Source organism: Marmota flaviventris, chromosome 14 (genome assembly GCF_047511675.1).
Source record: "Marmota flaviventris isolate mMarFla1 chromosome 14, mMarFla1.hap1, whole genome shotgun sequence".
Lineage (NCBI taxonomy): Eukaryota > Metazoa > Chordata > Mammalia > Rodentia > Sciuridae > Marmota > Marmota flaviventris.
In genome coordinates this window covers 84,600,612-84,624,884 of record NC_092511.1, presented here as the reverse complement: position 1 = coordinate 84,624,884, position 24,273 = coordinate 84,600,612, and the positions used below count along the sequence as shown (strand labels likewise).

Below are 24,273 nucleotides of genomic sequence, written 5' to 3'. Positions count from 1 at the left end.
TAATTTTATTGGGAGAAATTCCAAACACTCCCTTTGCTGCTTTTATTCCTTTGAGTATTAATTGTCCTACAGCCTCAGGATACCTAGTAAGAATAGTGTTAGGAGAATAAGATAAATGTATCCATAATAATGGACCTTCTTGCCAAAATACTCCTGTAGGAATATTTTTTGTTGGTAGTACAATAAATAATAAAGGCAAACTTATATCAATTCTATCCAAATGCATATTTTCCATATATGTTTCAATGATTTTTAATGCCTTTCTTGCTTCAGGCGTTAACATTCGGGGTGAATTTGGATCTGATGGACCTTTTAGGATATCAAATAAAGGTCCCAACTCTCCTGTTGGTATACCTAAATAAGGCCTTATCCAATTTATGTCTCCTAATAACTTTTGAAAGTCATTAAGTGATTTGAGTTGATCTACTCGTATTTGAATTTTTGGTGGACGGACCATGGTTGAGGATAATAGAACTCCTAAATAATTAATTGGAAAATTTAATTGTACTTTATCTATTGCTATCTCTAGATTATAATTTTTTAATAAGTTTGTAAGTGTGGCATAACATTCTAGCAATGTGTTTTTATCTTTGTGTGCTAATAATACATCATCCATATAGTGAAATATTTGTAGTTCAGGATTTTGATTTCTAAGTGGCTGGATTGCTTTGTTAACATAAATTTGACACATAGTTGGGCTGTTAGCCATCCCTTGAGGGAGTACTTTCCATTCATATCTCTGATCAGGACCTTCATGATTCAGTGCAGGGATAGTAAATGCAAAACGTGGACTATCCTCAGGATGAATTGGAATTGAAAAAAAACAATCTTTAATATCTATAACTAAAACATACCAGGTTTTTGGCAAAGCAGGCAACTGAGGAATCCCTGATTGAGCAGGTCCCATAATAACCATCTCATTATTAATGGCTCTTAAATCTTGCAATAATCTCCATTTACCAGATTTCTTTTTGGTGACAAAAATGGGAGTATTATGGGGAGATACAGAAGGTTGTATATGTCCTTCTGCTAATTGTTGTTTGACCAGGTCATGGGCTGCTTGTATCTTTTCTTTAGTCAGGGGCCACTGAGGAACCCATACTGGTCTTTCTGATTTCCAAGTAATTTTTATTGTCTCAGTGGCCCTTTCTGAAAATCCAACCCATGTCTGTCTGTTCCTTGATCTATTTGTATTGGTGCTGCTATACCTTGTTCTTGTTTTTCTAATCTTTTTCCTTTCCTAAAACCTTGTCTAGTCATAATAGTGGGTGCATTTTGGTTGATGTTATTTGTTAATGTCAAACCTAATTGATCTAGGACATCTCGTCCCCATAAATTTACGGGAAGATGATCCAATACATATGGCTGTATAGTTCCTTCACATCCTTCAGGATCCTTCCAATCTAATACCATTGCACTTCTATGGGGATTAGTTGCCACTCCTAGGCCTCGAAGCGTTTGAGTGGCTTGTTGTAATGGCCAATGTTTTGGCCATTCTTGACGAGAGATGATGCTAAGGTCTGCACCTGTATCCAGTAGCCCATTAAATTCATGTCCTTGAATATTTAGTTTTAGCATGGGGCGAGAATCTAAATTTAAAGAAAGCATAGCCCAATCTACACCTGTGGAGCCTAATCCCTTGGAACCTCTTTCTACAGTACGACTGGAAAATTTATCATGTAGGCTGGGTATTATTAGTAACTGTGCTATTCTATCTCCTGGTGAAATTACTGATATACCCTTTGGAGAACTGGCTATAATTTTTATTTCACCTTCATAATCAGGATCAATTACCCCAGGACTTATCATAAGTCCTTTTAGAGTAGAAGAGCTGCGTCCCAATAATAAGCCTACTGTTCCTTTGGGAAGAGGTCCTTTCACCCCTGTGGGAATGATTTGAACTCCCATCTCTGGAGTTAGTACTGCTCTGGCGGAGGCGCAGATGTCCAACCCTGCGCTCCCTCTGGTTTGTCTGATGAGGGATCTGATGGACAATGTGTCCTGGGCACTACCCTGATGGGGTTGCTGGGTTCCTCCAGTGCTCCGTATATTTGTGGTTTTGGGCCCCGGAGCATTGGGCCCCCCTGTCCATTTTTTTGGCAATGGAGCCCGATGCCTTTCTCCACGATATCGTGGATAAACACCTGGTCCTTGTTCGTTTTTTGATAATGGAGTACCCTCTATGGTGGTTTGAGAACGGCATTCATTAGCCCAATGTCTCCCTCTACGGCATCGTGGGCAAATACCTGGTATTCTACTCCTTTGATACCTAGTTTTGTTAAACCCTCCTCCAATGGGGCAATTCCTTTTAAAATGTCCTGTTTGTTCACAATTGTAGCATGTTCTTGGCCTGGCATCTAAAGCCTGTTTTACTGCAGCTGCCACAATTTGCCCTTGTTCATTAATGTCTCTGGCATCTAAAGCCTGTTTTACTGCAGCTGCCACGACTTGCTCTTGTTCATTAATGTCTCTACATAATTTAATATATGTGTTTAAATCTTCATGTTTCCATGGTCTAATGATATCTCTGCACCAACGATTCGCTTGCTCATAAGCCAGGTGTTTTAGTAATGGCATTGCTTGTTCTGTATTCCCAAAAACTCTGGTAGCTGTTTGAATAAGCCTATCTACAAATTCAGCATAAGGTTCATTAGCTCCTTGTATTACCTTAGATAATTGACCTTGTAAACCTCCATGTTCTTGTAAAGTCTTCCATGCCTTAATTGCATCTACAGCAATTTGTGCATATACACCAGGATCATATGCAATTTGTTGCTGCTGATCCTCATAAGGTCCCTTTCCTAACAACATAACTAGATTTCTCTGAGGATAACCAGCTGCTGCATTTCGCCTAGCCTTCTCCTTGCAAAATTCCTCATTGGCAACCTTCCATAACAGGTATTGTCCTCCATTTAGCACAGCTTTACACATATTAGCCCAATCTGCTGGTGTCATGTTCAAGTTGTTAATGGATTCGACCATGCTTACAGTGAAGGGTGCTTGAGGACCATAGGTTGTTACAGCCTCTTTTAGCTGCTTCACTGTTTTGAAATTTAAAACTTGGTAAAATCGCTGCCCTCCTGCCTCAAATACAGGGCATATTAATATTTGAGATCTTGTCTCAGGATCCCAACTATCAACTGCGGGGGTTGGGGACCTCCCAGCATATGGAGGTGGCCTTGTTAGTTGGACACTTACGTCCTCTGGTGATAGAAAGGTGTTAGTAGCAGTCTCCTGTAGAGGTGGTGCTGTTGGTTGGACACTTACACCCTCTGGTGATAGAAAGGTGTTAGTAGCAGTCTCCTGTTGTAACTTTCCCCCTGATGGCTTTTTCTGTTTTACACTTTCTTTCTCTGTCTGACTAACTTGAGAGGCCTTCTCTTTTACTTGAATCTTTTCCTCTGTCTGACTAACTTGAGAGACCTTCTCTTTTACTTGAATCATTATGTCTTCTCCTTCCTCTACCATTGAAGGCTTTGGACTAAGCAAACAAGATACGAACGTCCACAATGGCAATGTGCCAACTGGCAGAGTCCCTGGGCTTTTCTTTTCTATTCTTTTTAAATCTTCACCATGATGGTTCCATTGTGATATATTTAACAACTCCTCCTTAAAAAGCCATGGGCTACATTTTTGTATTGTATCAACGTATGCCCTGATTGTTCTTGATTTTACTGAGATGCCTCCTTCCTCTAACAATTTACTTAACACTCTTTCAGTTTGTTTTTTGCTAATTTCTGATCCCGTATTTCTACTATAATACAACCCAACAAGATGACGCCAAACAAAACCGAGACAGAATGAAATAAAAAGGGAACAACAAAAAGTCATTATAGCCTTTCTATCCTCCTGACATGTGCATCCGTCCTTTCTCCCTATCTGTTCCTCAGACGTAAATAGTTTTTCCTCAGATGTGAGCGGTTTTTCTTCCGTCTCACTCATCTCCAGGGACAGGCAACTTAAAACAAAAGTGAAGCAAAATAAAAGAGGAATCTTAAAATGGCTACCCATCCTCTCGCCCTGCCCTCAGGGGCGAGCAGTTTCACTTACCCTCAGTCGCTCCCCGTGCGGGCCACCAAATGCCGCAGTCTGGCTGGGCACAATCAGGAGCCACTTGTCAAAAGAAACTAACTTTATTTTTAGAACCACACACGCCAAACAAAACAGCCTCTCAGGAAAAACCCTCAGAGCCTCAACTGCCACCACCGGCTTTCCACAAGCCTCTCTCTCCCACACAAGCTTCTCTCCACCTCCCACAATCCTCCTGCTCTTGAGGCCGATTGGCTGGGTCACGTGGGCGGAGCCAAAAAAGTCCCCCAATGAGCAGCTCCGTGGTCTGAAAGGGCAGGGAAACAGCCCAATGAGCATCACCGCAGAGGAGCCAATCAGCTAGATGTTGCTGGGGCCGCTGTGAGCCAATCATCAGCCGGCAGCTGGAAGTTTGCTGGCAGCTGGAAGTTTGCTAGGGCCCCTTCGGCTGTGGCTCTCAACGTCTTCTTTTTTTTTTTTTTTTTTTTTTTTAATTTTTAAAGTTTGCTTATGATGGTATAGGTGTGGGTTTTTTTGTTTTTGTTTTTGTTTTTTTTTTGTGTGTGTGTGTGTGTGTCTATAATGTCTGATGTTTGTTGAGCACTCTGAACTGGAGAGTTGAAATTTTCATAAAATTTAGACATTTTTTCTCCATTATTTCATTAAAATTTTTCTCCCCATTTCTTTCTTTTGGGTATGAGAGCATGCAAATGCTAAACTGCCTCGTACTGTCCCACAGCTTACTGGAATTACATTCTTGTTTTTCTGTCTCTCTTTTTAAAATCTCTCTCTCTCTATGCATTAATTTGGACAATGTTCATGTCTCTCTCCTCGGGTTCTCTCTTCCTTCCTTATGCAATGTCCAATCTATTAAAATGTGTTCGTCACCCTTTGGAATTCAGTTCTCCAAGCCTTCCTGTAGACTTCGCTGTGTGACAACTCTATAGGAAAATGATTTTACTTCATGCATTTTTTAGTGATATTATCACTGGAGAAAAAACTTCTGGTATCCTCCTGTATCCGAACCCTGTGACATTTCTTCTGACCCCCACTCCATCTGAAGTTGTCATTAACTCTGGACAAGGCCTGCCTATTCCCCTGTACCCCTTTGACCTCACCCTCCCAGCTCTGCTTCATCTGAGCCAGAGTTGACACACAGGTGTTTGTGGGGTTTTTTATTTTGTTGTTTTGGTTTTTCGTTTTAGCAGTTCTCATAGATCTTATTCAATCCATCTGATGTGCTTTCCACAAAATAAAGACTCTTGTCACCCTCTCCCATTGGTTCTGATTCATCTGGGGTGGCCTCAGGAGTGAGAGTGGGCATGTTTAAGTCCCGCTGCTATGATTCTCCTAAACAGCCAGAGCTGAAAGCCATGAGGTCATTTAAGGAGCTGCCTCGTGTGACCTGCAAACTTTACAAACAGAAAAGAAGTGGCACTACTGAATTGTGATGAAAGTATAAGATGAATCCAAACAACCTGAATTTTGAAGTCAGAGAACACATTTGTGGCTTTAGGTTTCAAGCAGGGAAATAATAGAAACTGATACTGGTTCCCCAGGGCCCTTGATGTGTTGTGCGTGGGCCACCCTGTTGAACAGGACCTTGCTCCTGGACCTTCCTGGGTTCCATCTTCTTATGGTTTGGATGTGAGGTGTCCCCCAAAAGCTCACATGTAAGACAATGCAAGAAGGCTTGGAGGAGAAATGATTGGATCATATCCTTAACCTAATCAGTGAGCAGATCCCTGATGGGATTAACTGGGTGGTGGCTGGAGGTGCGTGGGGTGTGGTTGGAGGAGGTGAGCATTGGGATGTGGCTTTGGATCTGGGGAGTGGAGTCTCTCTCTGCCTCTGATCATCATTGTGAGCAGCTTCCCTCTGCCACACTCTTCCGCCATGATGTCCAGCCTCACCTTGAGCCCCAAGGGATGGAGCCAGACTTCTATGGATGAGACCTCTGAAACTGAGCTCTAAACAAACCCTTCCTGCTTCACAGTCCTTCTGATTGGGTCCTTTAGTCACATCAGTGAAAAAGCTGACTAACACATTTCCTTTCACCCTCTGCTCTCTGGCGAGCTTGGGGTTCCCTTGGTGACTCTCTCCTTCTTTCCCTCTATCCCTGCATCACAGCAGGGGTTCACTGCACTGAAGATCTGGTCACAGGCCCCCAGGAAGGATGGCCCTGACCTAAGTGGAGGAGGAAGGATGAGGGAAAGGATGTCTGTGTGTTAAGACAAAGTGAAGTCATGCTGATCACCCGAGCCGATCGTGCCAGTGTGACAATGAATCAAGGGCGCCATGTTGTGCCTTGTGAGTGTGTGGAACTATTTGTATCAACCAAAAATAATAATAATATAACCACAAAAGCCCAGGGATAAGCTGGCTCTTTCTGCTACATATGCCTTCTTGTTTTTTTTTTTTTTCTTTCTAGTTTATTGCCCCTACTGCCCCTCTTCCAGTTGTGAGGAAGGAGCTTAATCAAATTAATTGTGATATGACAAAAAAATGTGCCAACTTCCTCTCCTCCTGCACATGCCTTTTCTTTCTCTTTCTCCACAAAGGTTAGCAAACGTTGGCCCTGGTGCCATTTCCCTCTTGGCCGTGGATGCATGCCTCCATTCAGTTGGCTTCAGGTCTCAGTGTCTGGGAACCTTGAGGCTGACCAGTGAGAGGGTCCTTTGGTGTTTTGAGTCCTACTGAAGCACAAGGGCAGTTCAGATCTTTGAGAGCATAGATCTGCAGTTAGGAAACAGACCTCCAGCCAGGTTGGCGGCGGGCCCTGCTTTATCTCCCGTCTCCTGTGACAATGACAGTAGTAGTCCCACTCCACAGTGGAAAGGCAGGGGACAGAGTGAGGTGGGATGGCTTCCATCAATGCACATGTGTTGATGAATGTCCAGCTGCTGTGTGGTGCCCTGCTGGTTGGGTTGCTGGGTAAAATCTAGACACCCAATTCGATTTCAGTTGCAGATAACTAATGCAGCATGTTTTAGTCTAAGTACAGTATGTTTACACTAAAATTTATGCCTTGTTTACCTGAGATTCCAATTCCCCGGCATCCTCTGCTGCTGTGTGGGGTCTGGCAGCTCACTTCCTAGGCCCTGCACATGCCCTGGGTGGAGGCCGGAGCTGGGAGGCCTGGCTGGGTTAAGTCCCTCCCTGCAGGCTGCTTATCTGTTCCCATCTGCTGGCCCTCAGTGAGAATCTCCAACACTCTCTTGTCTTCAACCAAAGAGGATGGAAATTGCATTAGTCCCTTTTTTATTGTTATAATGAAATACCTGAGTCAGGTTATTTTACAAAGAAAAAGGTTTCATTGAACTCACAGTTAGAAGGTTGGAAGTACAAATGGCACATTGTGGGTTCCTGCCAGGGCCCATGGCTACGTCACACCATGGCAGGAATACACGGGCATCTCTGTGTCCATGTGGCCTTTCCCTGCCCTCACAAAGCCACCAGGAGTCAATCATGGGGGCTCCGCCCTAATGCCTAATCTCATCTACTCATTTCCCAAATGCCCACCTCTGAATACCACCAGCCACAGAAGTTTCTAGTCTCTTAATTTACTTAACATAAGATTTGGGGGGATGAAACCCCTGCATGATTTTGGAGGGTAGGGGCTGCATATTCAAGCCATGGCAGGACCTGATGTCTTTTGCAACCTGCTGGCCTGGGGAGAGGTGCCCCTTTGGTGCTCAGCTCTGGGCAAGACCTGCTGCGTGAGGAGCCCCGTAGCACTCCCCTGCCCACCTCCTCAAGCTGCTGCAGCCCCTCCCTCCATCAGACCACCTGTGCAGCAGGTGCCTCTAAAGACCCAGAGGTTTGGGCAGCCACTGCAAGGTCACAGCCCCACCTGGGTGACAGGGACAGCCAGCCAGGACTCCTGTTTTCTGCCTTTGGCGTGGGTGTCTGTGCTTGGGTCAGCTTCTCAAGCTCCCTTCATGGGACCTTTGTCAACCAGGGACTGGTCCTCACTGCTGAGCCCTGGCTGTGCCCTGCCAGCCTCCTGCCCTAGTGCCTTGGCAGCGGACACTGCCACGCAGGTCTCACTGGGCATGTGTGCTGCACCAACCATGAGGCCATCTGTATTCTACCAACTGTGGCAGCAGAGTTCTTCCTTGTAGTGGCCTGAGCAGTCACCTTCCTTGAGCTTGTCTTTCTGGGACACCTCCTCAAGATGGATGGCACATTTCCTACCCCTGGTCCTTTTCTTGGCCTCCAGGACCTGACATGTGTACCTCTCAGGTCAGCACCACCTGCTGTGCACGTTATTGCAGCCTCCCGGGAGCCCCGCCACCTCAGCAGCCGGTTCCACTCCTTCAGGGTCCCCCCAGACTGCTCATTCCTTTGCTCTCTGAATCCTTCCAGGCCACGGTCCTGAGAGAGGCCTCATGGAGGAGACAGGAGTGAAGTCACTGAGGGACAGGAGTTGCCTGGCTGTCCTGGTCGACATCCCAGCCCTTGCACTCACAGCCGCGCGGGCAACCACTGAAATTCTCTGGATGTGAAGTCGCTCGTTAGAAATGGAGTGAAGATATCAGTACCTACTTCTAGGGTGTTGGGGGGCTGCAGAGTTAACACACGAACATGCTTAGGACAGGGCCTGGCACAGCCTTAGATATTCCAGGAGATGCAGAGCAGAGCCTCTGGGACTCTACGCTTGAGGCCTCAACCTTGATCCCTTCATTTGCTAATCGTGCAACGCTGGGAAAGTGACTAACATTCTGTGTCTCATTTCCCCATCTCTAAAATGGGAAGAATAACACCAGGTTATTAGAAAGATGAAATTTGATATTCGGAGTTGATATTTGGACATGCTCAGAATAGGGTACCCCATGCTCAATAAATATGAATTGTTCTTATGGCCATGGGCCCCAAGACTTCTCAAACTTTCTATCATTTCTACATTCTGGTGATTTTATCTCCCTCTCCTGTCATGTCACTGGGACACGTCCTAGCTCTACTCCCCTAACCCCATGCTCCTGAAACAAAGTCTGAATTCTCACTGGGACCCTCCTTTGTCCCCACCCCCGCAGCATCTTCTGCCCTTCGTGAAACTCAATCTCCTTCCCATGGCCTCGGAGCCTCTTCCCCGGGCCTGGCACCTGCCATCCCCCCACCTCTCTCCTCTGCTGATTTCCACCACAGGCTCTGTGCTGGGTTCTTGAGCTGATGTTCTTCCTGCCTGTGCCCTTCCTGGGGGACCATCCCCACCCCCACCTCCAGCACTCACCTCACACCCTTGCTACACCTGGTAACTCAGTCATCCTCTGAGACACAGCTCAGGGGGTCACTGCTCCCAAGCCAGCTTCCCTCTTGGGGGAAGGCCCAGATAAGCTCCTTGGGTCAGCAACCTGGGCCCCTCTTACTGTCCCACTACTACTCTTGGTTTGAGGTGGAGACCTCTGGTCCTTAATTTGGCATGTTCACATCTAGTAGGGCCTGGCTCTCTGCACACATTGTTTCAAGAAAAGCAGTGAGACGACCTTGCGCAATGACATCACACTTGGCCACGGCGCTGGTTGGAGTTTCGCACGTTGACTATTCTTTCCTGTTGTAAAGGAGTCTAGAAGTACTGGCCAGGGAATTTGCTACAGAAATGAAATTCCTAGTTTAGAAAATGATTAACAACTTTTTAAAACATTGATTTTGTAGTGCATCAGTCCAAAAGATTATTTTAGGTCTGCCTTTTATTTATTCCTGGCCACATGGGCAGCTCAGGCAGTCCAGGCTGGGTTCCAGGCCAGGAGGGGCCACAGCACCATCTGTACCTCTGAGATTCAGCTGGCTTTAGTCATCCTCTAGGCATTCTTCCTACCCAATACCTGTAAGGATAACATTAAGATAGTAGCTGACACATATTCAAGTGTTTGCCACGTAACAGGCCCTGTTCTACCATTTTATATGTAGTAACTCATTAATGTCTCAAGGCAACTCAATGGGCAGAGATTTCTCTCTGTTTCACTGTTTTGTTTTGGTTTTTTTTTGGGGGGGGGAGGAGGTTTACTGGGGATTAGGGGTGTTTAACCACTGAGCCACATCCCCAGTCTTTTTTATTTTGAATTTTTAGAATTCTTGGTGCATACTGAGTATTACACTCAGGGCCACTTGGCCACTGAGCCACATCCCCAGCTCTTTTTTAAATCTTATTTAGAGACAGGGTCTCACTGAGTTGCTTAGCACCTGCCTTTTTGCTGAGGCTGGCTTTAAACTCATGATCCTCCTGCCTCAGCCTCTCAAGCCACTGGGATTATAGACATGTGCTACCGTGCCCGGCTCTCTGTTTTTAATTGATGTTTTTACAGTACCTAGATAGATGTGTGCCTTGCACAAAGTGAGGACTCATTGGCATTTGTTAAATTGATGAATGGGTGGAATGACACTCCTCAGTCTGCAGAAACTCACCTGTGTTCTGTCTTCATGGGTAAATGGAATCAGGGTAGCTGAGCACCTTAGACACCCTTCATCCCGCCACGCCACCAGGACCACACTGCGCTGTTAAGAATGCAATTCCCATGTGTCACTGCCGAAAAATCTTATCTGATCTTTTTATGCAAAATAACTTGTAAATTAAATCCAACCCTCTTGTTGACTTTGTGGCTTCTGAGAGACTGTCCACCTTCCTCCTGTACCCTTCTGTGGTAGGGGATCTGCACTTATTTTCTCTTCACCTGTTGTTTGAGTGGATGTAACTTCTAAACAGGTACCTGGTGTGTCTAAAGACCTCACCTATTAAATAGAAGGGCTTACCAATGAGGAGTAAACTTGCCACAGGGATCTTTATTTCCTAATTTAGCTTTTGGACCAGTCTGAGCCTTCTGTTGCAGATTTCTTCAGACACACTCCTCCTGAACTCTGACACCCTGAACAGAGAAGCTTCTGAGACTCTCTTTCAAACACACACAAGGGTCCAACAAGGAGTCAGAGGTAGCCAGTGCACCTGTCTGTCTGGCAGATGAAGGCTTCTGTAGCAGGACATTTGCCCGGCAGATTGAGTCAAGTCACAGACCAAGGAAAGAGTAGTGATACCATAGCATAGATTAAACTGTATGAATTTGATTGGGGCCACTGACAGTCATGTTGTTTAGAATGAAAAGAGCCTGTTATTTATTTTATTTATCTATATGTGGTGCTGAGAATTCAACCCAATGCCTCACACATGCTAGGCAAGTGCTCTGCCACGGGGCTGCAGCCCCACCTCCAAAGAGCACATTATTTAGGACAAGAGGGCACACTGGGTTAAAATCCTCTCTCTGCCCTAATATATGTTAAGTATACAACCTAGGTTATATAAATTAAATCCAACCCTCTCGTTGGATTTAATGGTGGGGCTGAAGGCCTACAGCACCTGGGAGAATGTTGGCTCCCTTGAATGTAAAATGGGGTTGTGATATCCTATTTCATAGGACTGTTGTAAGGACCAAGCTAAATGACAATGCATAAGCCCTTTTTAGTTGCTTAATGCATTAAGTTTTTTTCATCCAAGTGCTGGTTAATAGAATCCAACCCTCTTGTTGACTTCATGGCTTTAGAGAGATTCTGTCTGCCTTCGTCATGCACCCTGAAATGCATCTTGTCAGTTTGCTCCAGTTTGATTTCTGTGTTCTGTGGTTGAAACACAGAAGCCTTTGCTCTTTGCTGTAGGACTTGGCTCCGTGTAGTATCTTTTGCTGTGTAGGTTTCATTGGAGAAACAGGATGTTCAGACTCTAGAAAATTTTCTATGGATGGATGAAAGTCAATACTTTGAGCCCAAATTGACTTCTGTCTTTAAGGAAATAAAAAGGCAAGCCACAGATGGGAGAAAATGTTTGCAATACATACATCCACCAATGGACTGCTAGCCAGAACATACAAAGAAGCTAGTCAATTAAAAATAGAATGAGCCGGGTGCGGTGGCACACGCCTGTCATCCCAGTGGCTCCAGAGGCTGAGACAGGAGGATCACGAGTGCAAAGCCAGCCTCAGCAAAAGCAAGGCCCTAAACAACTCAGTGAGACCCTGTCTGTACATAAAATACAAAATAGGGCTGGGGATGGGGCTCAGTGGTCGAGTGCCCCTGAGTTCAATCCCTGGTTAAAAAAAAAAAAAAGAAAAAAGAAAAAAAGAAAAGAAAAAGGATGAGCAAGCCAATAGGAATTAAGCAGACAGGAAAGGAAGATAAATGAATGATCAGGCGCAGACACAGGAGAATCTGGTCATGATCATTAATCAAAAGGGAAATGCAACTTCAAAACCAAGGAAATACAATTTTGTACTGCTAGAAGGACTAACACTAAAAAGACGCAAAGCCAACCGTTGTCAGGGATGGGAGCAACTGGGATTCTCATGAGCTGCAGGTGGGAAGGAAAAATCACACAACTGATATGAACAGTGGTGTGGCAGTTTCTTCAAAAGTTAAAATGCAGCTGCCATATGACCTGCCTATTTCACTTCTACATGTTTACTCCAGAGAAATGGCAGGAGACTGAGACAGGAGGATCACAAGTTCAAAGCCAGCCTCAGCCACTTAGCAAGGCCTTAAGCAACTTCGCCCTCCACATACAAAGTGTCACGAGTTGTTCATGATTCTCATGTTTTAATTCTGTTCCTGCTGGGAGTTCTGAAATGGACTGTGTGCTGGCCAGAATGATGGCCCCAAAGATGTCCGCATCTGAAGCCCTAAACCTGTGAATATGGCACCTCACAGGGGAAAACAGACTTGGAGATACAATTGAATTGAGGACCTTGATGGGTAATAGAGGTGGGTCCCGTGTAGTCACAGGGCTCCTTGTACATGAGAGGAGACTAAGAAGGAGTGACAAGGCTTCCAGGGGTTCCTCACCTCCTCACCTAGTGGAAGTGAGGCAGCATGGGAGGGCAGGTGGGTGTAGTGACCTCGAAGACAGAAGGAGAAGGAAAGTCACAGAAGGTGGCCGCCAGGAGCTAAGGTAGGTAACGAAGGGACTCTGCCCAGAGCTTTCAGAAGGAAGGCAGCCCTTAATATAAGTGCCAGGGAGTGGGACAGCTTGGTCACGGGCGATTCCATTCCTAGCCTTTTTAGGAACCTCCTTACTGCTCTCCAAAGTGGTTGTACCAATGTGTGCACTGTGTGGTGGGCAGGAGAGAGTGACCTGGAGTGCGACCCTGTGCTGTAGACTCAAAGAAAAAGAGAAGCAGCATCACGCTGGGACAGGGGCCCCTGTGAAGGAGGCCTGTGACTGGACTGGCGGGAAAGCAGCTGGGCAGGGCATGAAGGAGACATTTTCCAAGGGAGAATGGTGTGTGGGAGACTCCTGGCTGCAGCTTTGCTGTGGTACAGGGGCACCTCTGAAGGGCATGGGAAGCCTTGGGTGGTGACCCTAGCGTTCTGATGTCCCTGGACGCGCCCCTTCCCGTGGCTGGCGGCACCAGGACGTCCATCACACCTCTCTGCTCTATCTGGCAGGTACGCGGGGGCCCTTCTGGATGAGGACATTTTCCAAGGGAAGGAGCTGGTTAGCAGCCGCGTGCTGCAGGCCCTGGTGGCGGGGCTGAAGGCCTACAGCACCTGGGAGAATGTTGGCTGCCTGCAGGACTGCCGCGAGAGCACCGGAGGCATGGTGAGCGCGCGCCGTCCCAGGGGCCCCAGGAGTGCGCGTGCGCAGGGCAGCCCTGGGCTGGGCAGAGCCGTCTCTGAGCCCCCTGGAATTCTCACTCTGGGTACTTACCTGTGAGCCCTGAGGTCTGTGCGTGTCCCCCTCGTGCGATGCTGCCAGGACCGACGCAAACCCATCTGTAAAGTGCTTGGCCCCTGTGCCTGGCCCACAAAGCCCATGCTACATGCCAATCAACTTGGTGGTGGTCTACAGGCCAAGGAGCGTTCAGACGACGAAAGCCATGCTCCTGTGTTTCAGTCCTTTGCTGAGAAATAGGAAATGACCCCCAAGGGTTTCTTGCCCTAGAAGGAGGCAGAAGGCAGAGAATTTAGACACTGCCCTGTGTGTCCCCAGCACCAGGCTTCAGACTGGATCATGCAATGAGGGGTGAAAAAGCCCAGCGTGAATCTCTGGGAATGGACAGGGCTCCAAGAACAGCTAGGATGGGTGCCTTGTCTAGCACAATTCAAAGCAGAGGAACCCGCAAGTTCCAGGACCTGCCATTGTGGAGCCCAGAGCTGGTGGGAAAGTGGACCCAAAGTGACTCTGTATGGACTGGACTGCAGGCTTGGGGTTGGGGACCTGGGACTGGAGGCCAGCAGGACTGCAGGCATCAGTAATACTCCATTGTGTGTATGTACCACATTTTCTTTATCCATTCATCTGTTGAAAGGCATCTAGGTTGGTTCTGTAGCTCCGCTATTGTGAATTGAGCTGCTATGAACATTGATGTGGCTGTGTCACTGTAGTGGGGACAAATTTTTATGTCCTGTGTCTAGTGTAGGAGCTGGGCTTGAGGAAGAGGAGAGGATGGGAAACTGTTGTACAATTTACTTCAATCTGAGTGTATCTGGCACTTACGTTTTGCCTCTACTCTCACCATTCAGCCCTGTGCAGTCCTGCCTCTCCCACCTGCTGACTTTAATGTTTGTTGCTGCTGTCCAATGTGAACACCACGGGGAGGGGCAGCTTTTTTACTGAATAAAGCATATTTAAAAATCACAGTTATTTTATTAGTTTTTATAAAAAGAATACACCAGGTGTGATGGAGCTCACCTGTAATCCCAATGACACGGGAGGACCACAAGTTTGAGGCCAGCGTCAGCAATATAGTGAGTTCCTAAACAACTTAGAGAGACCCTGTCTTAAGATAAAAAATAAACAGGGCTGGGGACATGGCTCAGTGGTTAAGCACCCCAGGGTTCAATCTCTGGTACCAAAAACAAACAAACAAAAAACCCCAAATGCCCATTATAGAAATTTTTTTAAACATAGAAAAGCACAAGGAGGGGAGCAGAGGTATCCCTCAGAAGCAACAGACTGTTCCTCACACCATGTTCTTCCCATGCACTGCACATGTGTGTTTTTAAATTTTTATAATCTTTTCATCTCAGAGTTGATGAGGATGATCCTTTAGGTCAAGTTTTAAGGACTGGTACCACTTATCACGTGGATGTACCATAATTCATTCAACCAGTCCCTCAGGTTATGCCCAAGTTTTATTGTTATGCTAAATGACACCACAGGACATATTCTAGTACCTAACTTTTTGCTTGTTTGTAAACCTCTGATTGTTTTCTTGGAATCAAGTATTTAAATGGCATTAGCATTGTAAACAAAGGGGATGCCATTTCTACTCCTGACAGCAGTCAAACAGAGAAGGCTCAAGTTTCTGGGCCAGTGCATTTCAGATTCTTTGACCATGACCAGAGGTATAGGCACACTTTTCATTCCAACCCAGGACTCACAAGCATACGTACATGAAATTGGAAAAGAAGCTTTGTGGGCAGCACTGGCTTCACCGTTGTCAGGTGCTCTTGGGTTTCCATTGGGTATCGTTTTAAGAAAAGCCAGTCCTGGTGCATTAAATCAATTCTGTTTAGTGTGTCACAGCCCACTGTTTGCACAACATTCCTGGGACTCACTTACCCAACAGCAGTGGGCTGGCTGCACGTGGTGGGGCTGCGGCTCAGCCGCATGTGTCTGCGGTGGCCACCAGAAGCCCGAGTGTCAGGGGAGTACGTTTTCTGGCCAGGCTATGGGGTGGCTTCTGCCAAGGCCAGAGTCTCTGTAATCTAATTCTCACTGGAATGTTCCCAGTTTGCCCCTTTGATACTTAGGATTCTGCATCTGGAAATGGGAAAGAGATAAGGCCTTTGATTGGCTCCTAATCACCAGTACATACAAAGTGGCCCTCTCTCCCTCCTGCATGGCCTCCCTTGGACCTGGGGTGTGGATGGGCGCCCAGCCCTCCCAGCTGGGTCTAGGTGAGTTCATGGTCCCTGTGCGGTTGCTCTTGAACTGCTCTGCGGAAACCTCTGGATTCTCAGGTTGTTCCCTCCACAGATTGATGTTCCCATAATGCTCAGTGGCTGATTTGAATGCCATTATTGCTCTATGTCGGGGTGTCATGACAAAGTCTCAGGCTGGCTGTTTCTTAGGACTTTTGGCAGTTCTTGCTTTCTTTGGGTGTCAGGCTGAATGCTTCGAGAGTGCCTCTCCCACCAGCCTGTCTGAGCTTAAGAAAGAAATATTCTGTATAAAAGAGCAGATAGAAGGATGACAGTTGATTTCTCATGTGGAAATCGTCACATTGGAAGGCAATGGAATATAATGTTTTTATGCTTAAAGAACCTTCTTAGCAGTGAAGTGGATAATTCAGGGTCCAAATAGAGTGGGACTTTGCAATTAAATCATGTTTTAGTCTTTTTTACTCCTTTTTCTCTCTCTCTGCCTGGGATAAAGGAGGTTTCATACAAAAAGAAAAATTTCTAGACGCTGATCATTAAGTGAGCCGCATGGCTGGAGTTTTCATGGTCCTTGTTCTCACAAGCACATGACAGCGCTGATGACTGCTGGTTTGGGTCACTGTGGAGGGTGACCAGCTCTCTGTGTGGGACAGGGTGCTAGGCACATGTTCTGTGTCCTGAAGGCCAGGGAGTCTGAGGGCGGCATAGTGCCCTGTGCATGGAATTGGGAGGCCCTGAGTTTCCAGCCGCACTGGCCTTGGGGGACTTCTGACCAAGTTGGAGTAACACACAGAAGGTATGCCCTCCTGACCCAAATACCAAAACCAGGTCAATAGACACACACCAAGGAGTTCGTAAGGCATGGACATCAGGCAAGGAAGGATGGGAACCTTTCAGAAAGAGGAGATAAACCACCCTACTGTTGCCCCTGTTGGTTACCATGAAAGAGTTTCCAGGCCATGCCTGAGGAGGGGGACTGAGGCAAGTCGACAGCAGGGTCATGAGGGTCAGAAACCATCATTTCAGAAGCTGCTGCCAATTTGGGGGCTACTATTGAAGGACAGAAATATACATACCCAAGAACCATCTAGGGGTAATCCACAGTAGAGCCCAGAGAGCTCCCCAAGTGGAAGGCGTGGAGCTGAGGGTCCAACGGGAACAAAGCATGTAGAGTTCACAGGTTGGAGTAGTGGACAGAAGAGAACTGGACCGAGGGAGAGCTCAGAGGTCAGCAGCAGCTCTTCCCACCTCCCTATCCCCGAATATACAGCTGGTACTGACTAGCGCAGGCCTGTGAGATGGCTCAGGGCTGAGGACAGAATCACCCAGCAGGATTAGAGCAGCAGCCACCATTGCTTACACAGCACCGGAATAGTGCCTCTCCAACTAGCCTGTCTGAGGAGCTTAAGAAAGAAATGTTCTGTATAAAAGAGCAGATAGAAGGATGATAGTTGATTTCTCATGTGGAACTCGTCACATTGGAAGGCAATGGAACAACATCTTTAAAGTAATGAAAGGGAAAAAGTCAGTCTGAAATTCTGTATCCAACAAAATTATGTTTAAGAAACAATATAAAAACACCTTTAGACTCATAAAAGTTAACAGGATCCATCACTCACGAGCTTTTCCCATCGGGAGTACTAAAGGGAATTCTTCAGGCAGAAGGAAATGACACCAGATAGAGATATGGATTTACACAAAGCAATGAAAAGCATCAAAAATACAGATAAAATTATCAGATTTTGGTCTTAGTATTTAAATCTTTTTAAAGGTTATTTGGTGCTGAGTGTAGTGGCACAGACCTATAATCCCAGTGGCTCAACAGGCTGAGGCAGGGGAATCGCAAGTTCAAAGCCAGCCTCAGCAACTTAGTGAGTTCCTAAGCAACTCAGCAAGATCCTGTCTCTAAATAAAATATAAAAAAGGACTGGGGATGTGGATCAGCAATTAAGTGCCCCTGGGTTCAGTCCCTAGTACCATTTAAAAAAAAAAAAAATGTTAACTGGCTTTTCTTTTTTTTGCTACAGAGATTGAACCCAGGTGCTTTACCACCAAGCCACATCCCCACCCTTTTTGTTTTTATTTTGATTCAGGGTCTGAGGCTGAGGCTGGCCTTGAATTTACAATCCTCCTGCCTCAGCCTCCCAAGTTACTGGGATTACAGCCTTGCACAATTGTGCCTGGATTTAGTTGACTTTTTAAATGAAAATAACAACCATGTAGAGTGAGGTTTACAACATGTGTAAAAGTAAAATGAGCAACAACATCAGAAATGCCAGGAGGGAAGAAAAAGCACACCATTGCGAGGCTGTCACACCATATGTCCTGTAGGATGATGTCACCTGAAAGTGGACCCTGATGGCTAACGATATATGCAGGTCATTTTCTTCATCTGGAGTGCTGAGGGCCAGAAGTGTTTCAGGTTTCAGAGTTTCTTGGATTTTGGAATATTTCCATAGACTTGGCTGGATTGAAATGCTAAGTACTGTGAAATTTGAAACTGGAAGCATTTTGGATTTCCACCTTCAGATTAGGGAACCTCCACCCATACCGTGAACCCCGGAGGCTACCACTAAAATAAAAAGCCGTCTGATAAGAAGTGGTTAAAATGGAATTATAAGAATACCAAATTAATCTGAAAGGCGGCAGGAAAACAGGAAGGAAACTGAGGCCAGAGAGATGAAATAACTCGCCCAAGGTTAAGAGTGAAAAGCCAAGCTTCGAACCCAGAGAGTCCCTCCAAGCCCCTGACCCACGGCACTGCGCCATATGCAACTTGTATTGTTATAGTTAAAGCTTCGTCCCGGGATTTCATAAACTGTCTTCCAGGCCACTCACATATAGTGGAATCAAGCCTTATTGAAGCACACCGGTGGCGGCTGACCAGAACATAAAGCTGTTCTACTGATCAGCCCCAAACAATTGCAAGGGAGCTCCTTATAAGCCTGAAAACCCCAAAAGGGACGTTTGGGGGTCTAGCCAATGCAAGCAAGCCAGGTTACAGAAGCGGAACAGTGCAGTCAAGTGGCGGGAAGCCTAACCAATCACAGTTAGCCCAGTCACCCCAGTTACAGAAACAGAGCCCCGTTCCCCTAGTTACAGAAACAATGCCCCATTAGGTAGTTCCGTGTTCGTAAAGGTTTCTATAGCAAAAGGAAAAGAACACCTTGCCCCAGTCATGACCCTTCTACTTGGCATGGTTGTTTTACAGGATGAAGTCATAAAACAAAATGGAGTCACATTTGCTTCTACTATCACAGTATCTTGCTGGTTTTGCCCACTCGATCCCAGAAAATAGCCAAGTTCTCCCTCTAGGACAAGCACGGTTTGAATAGAACCGGTGACTTCACAACCATGTTAAAGCTTGGGAAAGCCCCTCATGTGCCTGAGCTGGTTCCCAGTGTCGTGGCTGGGTCTTGCTGGTTGGGTCTTGCTGGTCTGCTCAGTGGTTAGCGCTAGTTGAACTAGACTTTCCCCTAGTAGGGGAGGGCCACCAACAGGACCAGACTGTTCTTTTCCTGAGATGACTCCCTGCTGTTTTGCCCATGGTACAGCCCAGTGAAGTGAGGTGGGATTTAGTTAAATTACTCACCCCAAAGTCTCCGTGTTGAGCCAGGGAGGGGCTGGCACGGGAGCCGGCAGAGCCCAGCCTGCTCTCGGCACCCAGCTGCAAGAGTCCCAGGGGCCAGTTCTCTGTTCCCACACATGTTCTGCATTTCGGCTTCTCATCTCAGTATGTGGGAGGAGAGTCATACAGGCTCCATTTAGACGTGATGAAAACCCTTCACCTGCCCACGTGGGAAAGCTGCCCGCGCGTCTCTCAGTTGGCTGCGGAGACCCAGCTCTGCCTCTGGTTGGTCGTGTGAGTCAGGCCCCTGCTGCTTCTCTTCCCCCCACCTTCCTTCTTTAAGAATTGGTGGGGTCAACCAACTTCCAGAGCCTGTTGATACTTAACTATACTACACATTACCTCTTCCCCAGTGTTGGAGCAACCTAGAGAGGGGAGCGGGGGAAGCAGGCTTGGATCTTGCGTTTCTTAGATCAGCATTTCTGGTGGGAGAGGTGCCTTATGGTGGGAAGGGGGCCACTGGGGTTGGGGTGGTGGAATCTCACGTTCAGGGCCCTTGGACCTCACCACTGAGAGCTTCAGTGTCCCTCTCTCTTGGTGCCTATTCCGTGTAAGCACTCAATAAATCCAATCAACCCTCTGTATCCACACATTCAACACCCATGGATTCAACCAACTATAGGTTGAAAATATTCAGAAAAAAATGGATCTGTCCTGAACACATACAGACCTCTTTTTCCTTGTATTATTCTCTAAACAATACAGTGTAACCACTGTTCACACAGCATTTACATTGTGTTAGGTATGATAAGCCATCTGGAGATGACTTCAAGTATACTATGCCACTTCATCTAAGGGACTTGAGCGTCTGAAGATTTGGGTATCTGTAGGGGTCCCGTTGCTGAAAGCTTAGTCCTTGTCCCTGATGCCAACCCAATCATGAAGACACAGTTTTGGAGAAAAAAAGAAAAGGAAATTTTATTGCCTTGCTAGCAAAGGAGAAACACAAGGGACTCCTGTCCCAGAGGCTGTGATTCTGCTCATCAGCAGGAACAGGGGGATTTTAAAGAGGTGATTCAAAGGCTGAATTCCACCTGTTCTCTGTCTGGAGTTGAAATTCACTTGTTAACTCGGGAGATAGTCATTTCTGAGACCTTCTGGTGCCATCCTCAAACTCTGGATGACTTTGTTCCTATGGTGGATGTGTGCTCAGGGAGTTATCTAACTCTGCCTAGGATGGGGAAGAAAGGTGATCCTGTTATGACTGAGATTAGGGAGGGGAAGAGTTTAAGGAGGAGCAGGGAGAGAGGAAGAGAAAGAAACGTGTCCATTTTGAAAATCAGTTGCAATGGCAGAGCAAAAAGGGCTACATTCAAAGCATAAAGTGGACACTGTTACGATCCTACAACCAATGCCCCAGGGATACTGGGAGAAGGCTGTACCTCCCTCTTTTCCCCTTTGTGGATGAAGTAACAGGCTACACTGAAGGATCCCAACTCTGTCCCCTTCCTTTCTTCCCTGTCCCCCACCATAAAGCACTAGACTTCTGCGGGAGCTGCCTGGTTGGGGCTCCTCAGAGTACTGCTTTGACCTTTGGAGGGAGGGTAAGTCTCCACAGGATTCTAGGCTCTACCCCAGCAGGGGAGGGCCTTCTCACCTCTGCCCACCTCTCTTTTGCTCCTCCTGTGATCCCCCACCCCACCTTCGGGAGCTTAACAGGCTGAAGCCAGTCATGCTCACCAAATGCTGACTCCAAAGCCTCAGTGTCCACCAAAACAGGCCTGCAGCCTGGATATACACGTGGGTTCCACTGTCCCTTTCAGCAGGGCAGATCAATGACCCCAGTCCTAGCTGCTGGCCTTGGCCCTGCACAGCCAAACCTTCATGAGGACCTTCCACAGTATCCCTCAGTCCTGAGATGGTGCCTGCAGCAGGATACCCATAGCCACATCTTGTGCCATTCACGCCCCTGATACCAACGCTGGGTTCACGGGGTGCTCACAGTCAGTCTCCATAGCAGGACTTCATGTTCCACCCCCAGCAGTGTGGAGGGTCTTCGCAACACCACCCTGCTGCGCCGGTTCTCCTCTAGGTGTCCCACTGTCCCACATAGAAGAGTGGAACTGACCAAGCAAATAAAGAAATGTTTGAACAGAACTGCAACAGGGTGGAGTCTCAGGAGGGAGCTGAGATCCAGAATGATAATCTTATCAGCAAAGGGCCTTGATCCTCCCTTTCATGTTAGCTGTGGAGCTGCTGTTTGCAAATATACTCCAGCAGGAAGAGGCCCCAATGATTACATTTAATGATTGCACCAGAAAACACTGAAACAATTGCAAATGCTTGTAAATTTGATACAGAGTCTTGCTTATTCAGTAGACTTGGCCCATGACTCATTCCTCAGGGAGATTCAACACCTCATTTTTCTGGCATCCACCAACCCTTGGAATAGAGCAAAGTCCCAAAGTCAACAAAACGGATCTTGGGAATCCCAAAGAGATGCCGCCATGCCTGCGTGCTGAGGCTGGTGACCTACTGCACTCCTGGAGGAGCCTGGCCAGCCTCCACTGGGAGCTGCTGTCGCTGGTTCACATGGCCGGCCGGGTCCTGTGTGCTGAGAATCCGTGTGGAGGTCCTCTGAATGCAGACAGAGAAGAGCAGTCAGGAGTGACTGCTGGGGACCCAAGCGGATGCAGAACTGTAAACAAATCTAAGAACTCAATGGGGCCCTACAGGGGAACACAGAGCCCCCCAGGCAATGCAGGCAGGCAACCTGGCCCAAGGGCAGAGGATCCTTTGAGGGTCTCCAGTCTGTCCTAGAGCAGCTGATGCAGTAACTCCTGGGATAAAATAAATGGCATTGATTTAAATCCTTAACTCTTCACAGCCGTCCTCTGGATAGGTGCCTTTCACAACACACAAGGGGGTCAGACCCACTCAGATCTGCCAAGGCCGAGGCTATCTAGCTCTCCATCCAACTTCTGGAGAAGAATAATCCTGGCTGGGGCCTGGGTCATGTGTAGCTAGCTAGTGGTGCTGGTAGAGGATTCTGGCTTCAGAGGTCAAGGGTGCCACTGGCTGTGACTGCCCATGTGTGAGCGGTGAGGGTTGGCTGGCCTCTCCCCAATGCCAAGTAACAGGGTGGCAGATAGGAGGAGTTTGGAGTGTGGGCTTATAGAGGTTCAAATGAGAGGTGACTTAATTAATAAGCGCATCAATGAGGCTCAAAGAGAGGCTCAAGGCTGGAGCTGGTGACCCTCCAAGAAAGGTCTGTCTCAGGTCCAAGTGTTGATGTGGCCTCCCAGTAGAAGGGTCCTCTACCAGAAGGGGCCATGTGGGTACTCTGGTTGCCATGACTATTAGCACAAAAGGACCAGGCCGGATGCAAACTTCATGGGTCAGTACAGCTTTTTATTCAGGAACTGGGTGACGCCTCTGATGGACTCGCTTTCCTGGTGAAAAATGAGCCACTGGCCAGAGGAGGTGTGTGGGCTTATAGAGGTTCAAATGAGAGGTGACTTAATTGATAAGCGCATCAGTGTGGGCACTCAGGAATTGGGGGTCTGTTTTACTGGGCAAAATGGGAGGGGGTCTGGTGTCAGCGGTCAGACCCCCTGGGATTTATCTTTTTCCTGGGCCAGATGGAGGATCTGGGGTCCCTGGTCGGTTCCCGGAAAAGGATTTGTGTGGGGAAGGATCGGTGCTCTGGCCTCTCCCGAGGTTGTCATGTCAGACTCGGTGGATACCTCCTCCCTGGGGCCTGTCTTGTCACCGGGAAAGGATCAGTGCGTCGCCTTCTCCCTCACTCCCTCTCCTGAGCCACACTATTTTGGGGTTTGTCGTTTTCCATATCCAACAATGACGACTCTGTTAGCCAAGCTCTTGGCTCAGCTTCATTCTCATTTCTCTAGAGAACCCAGTGTCTCCTGGCCAACGCATCCCTCTTCTATTTCACAGGCCAGAGACCCCTTCTCTGGCAGTGGTGAGGGCCTTCAAGGAGAATCCCACCATTCCAAGGCTCCTGGATTAAACTCTAGGCCTTCCCTCACCCTCTGCTTCCATTTTCTGAGTATAACACAGATGATAGTTGCCTTGAACTTGAGATCCTGCACGTTCAGCTTCTGAAGATACTCTGATCTGTAGAGATTTATCAAAGTCACCAATTCTCAACATTCAAAGAATCTTCTCTAAGATTAGTGGAATCAACCCTTATTTTTCAAGAGAAGGGTTCATTTTTGACTCCCTGACATTCTTCCAGTCCTTGCTAGGTACAGCACCTGTAGAGATGTTGCCACCCATAATCCTCCAGTAGCCCCAGGGGTAGGAGTCATTATTCTTATGGATTTATGGTTTTCCCATGGATGGAAGAACATGGGGTGAGACGTTTTCTCCAGATCTCATGGGGGGGGGGGATGGGGTTCTCTTTGTTTAGGACTTTGACTTTTTTCTTTTTTTTTTTCAGAGTAGGAGGTGACCACAACTTTGTTCCCTGTCCCTCTGGGTCCTAAGTTAATCATTGTTTTACTCTTAACCCTCATTTAACATAGTCCATGGCTTTTAAACAGGCTTCATTGTCTTTTGATGTTAATCTGGAGTCCCTGAGGAAAATTGCCCTGAGGTGACCATCTTCTCAGTGACAGTCATAATTCCTAGATCCTATCTTGTCAAGCAAATTATAGGGGGAGAGTAGCAGGCAGTAGAATGGTCCCTTACCCCTAGTCACAGAAGGAAGAGAAAGTGCTGAATGACCCAAGAATAATCCATGTTATTGGTAACAGTCCTTTGAAGGTTTCAACCCAAGTTTCTTAAGG

General features: G+C 47.0%; 1 protein-coding gene across 5 annotated transcripts in view; it reads left to right on the top strand.

The window, feature by feature from the left end:
- Acoxl (acyl-CoA oxidase like) overlaps positions 1-24,273 on the top strand; it is a 326,857-nt gene that overhangs the window by 158,191 nt on the left and 144,393 nt on the right. For all 5 annotated transcript variants that reach the window (XM_071601826.1, XM_071601823.1, XM_027952093.3 and 2 more), the window contains one exon: positions 13,456-13,609. In XM_071601826.1, the coding sequence (XP_071457927.1) occupies positions 13,456-13,609 (154 nt within the window). The remainder of the gene's footprint in view (positions 1-13,455; positions 13,610-24,273) is intronic.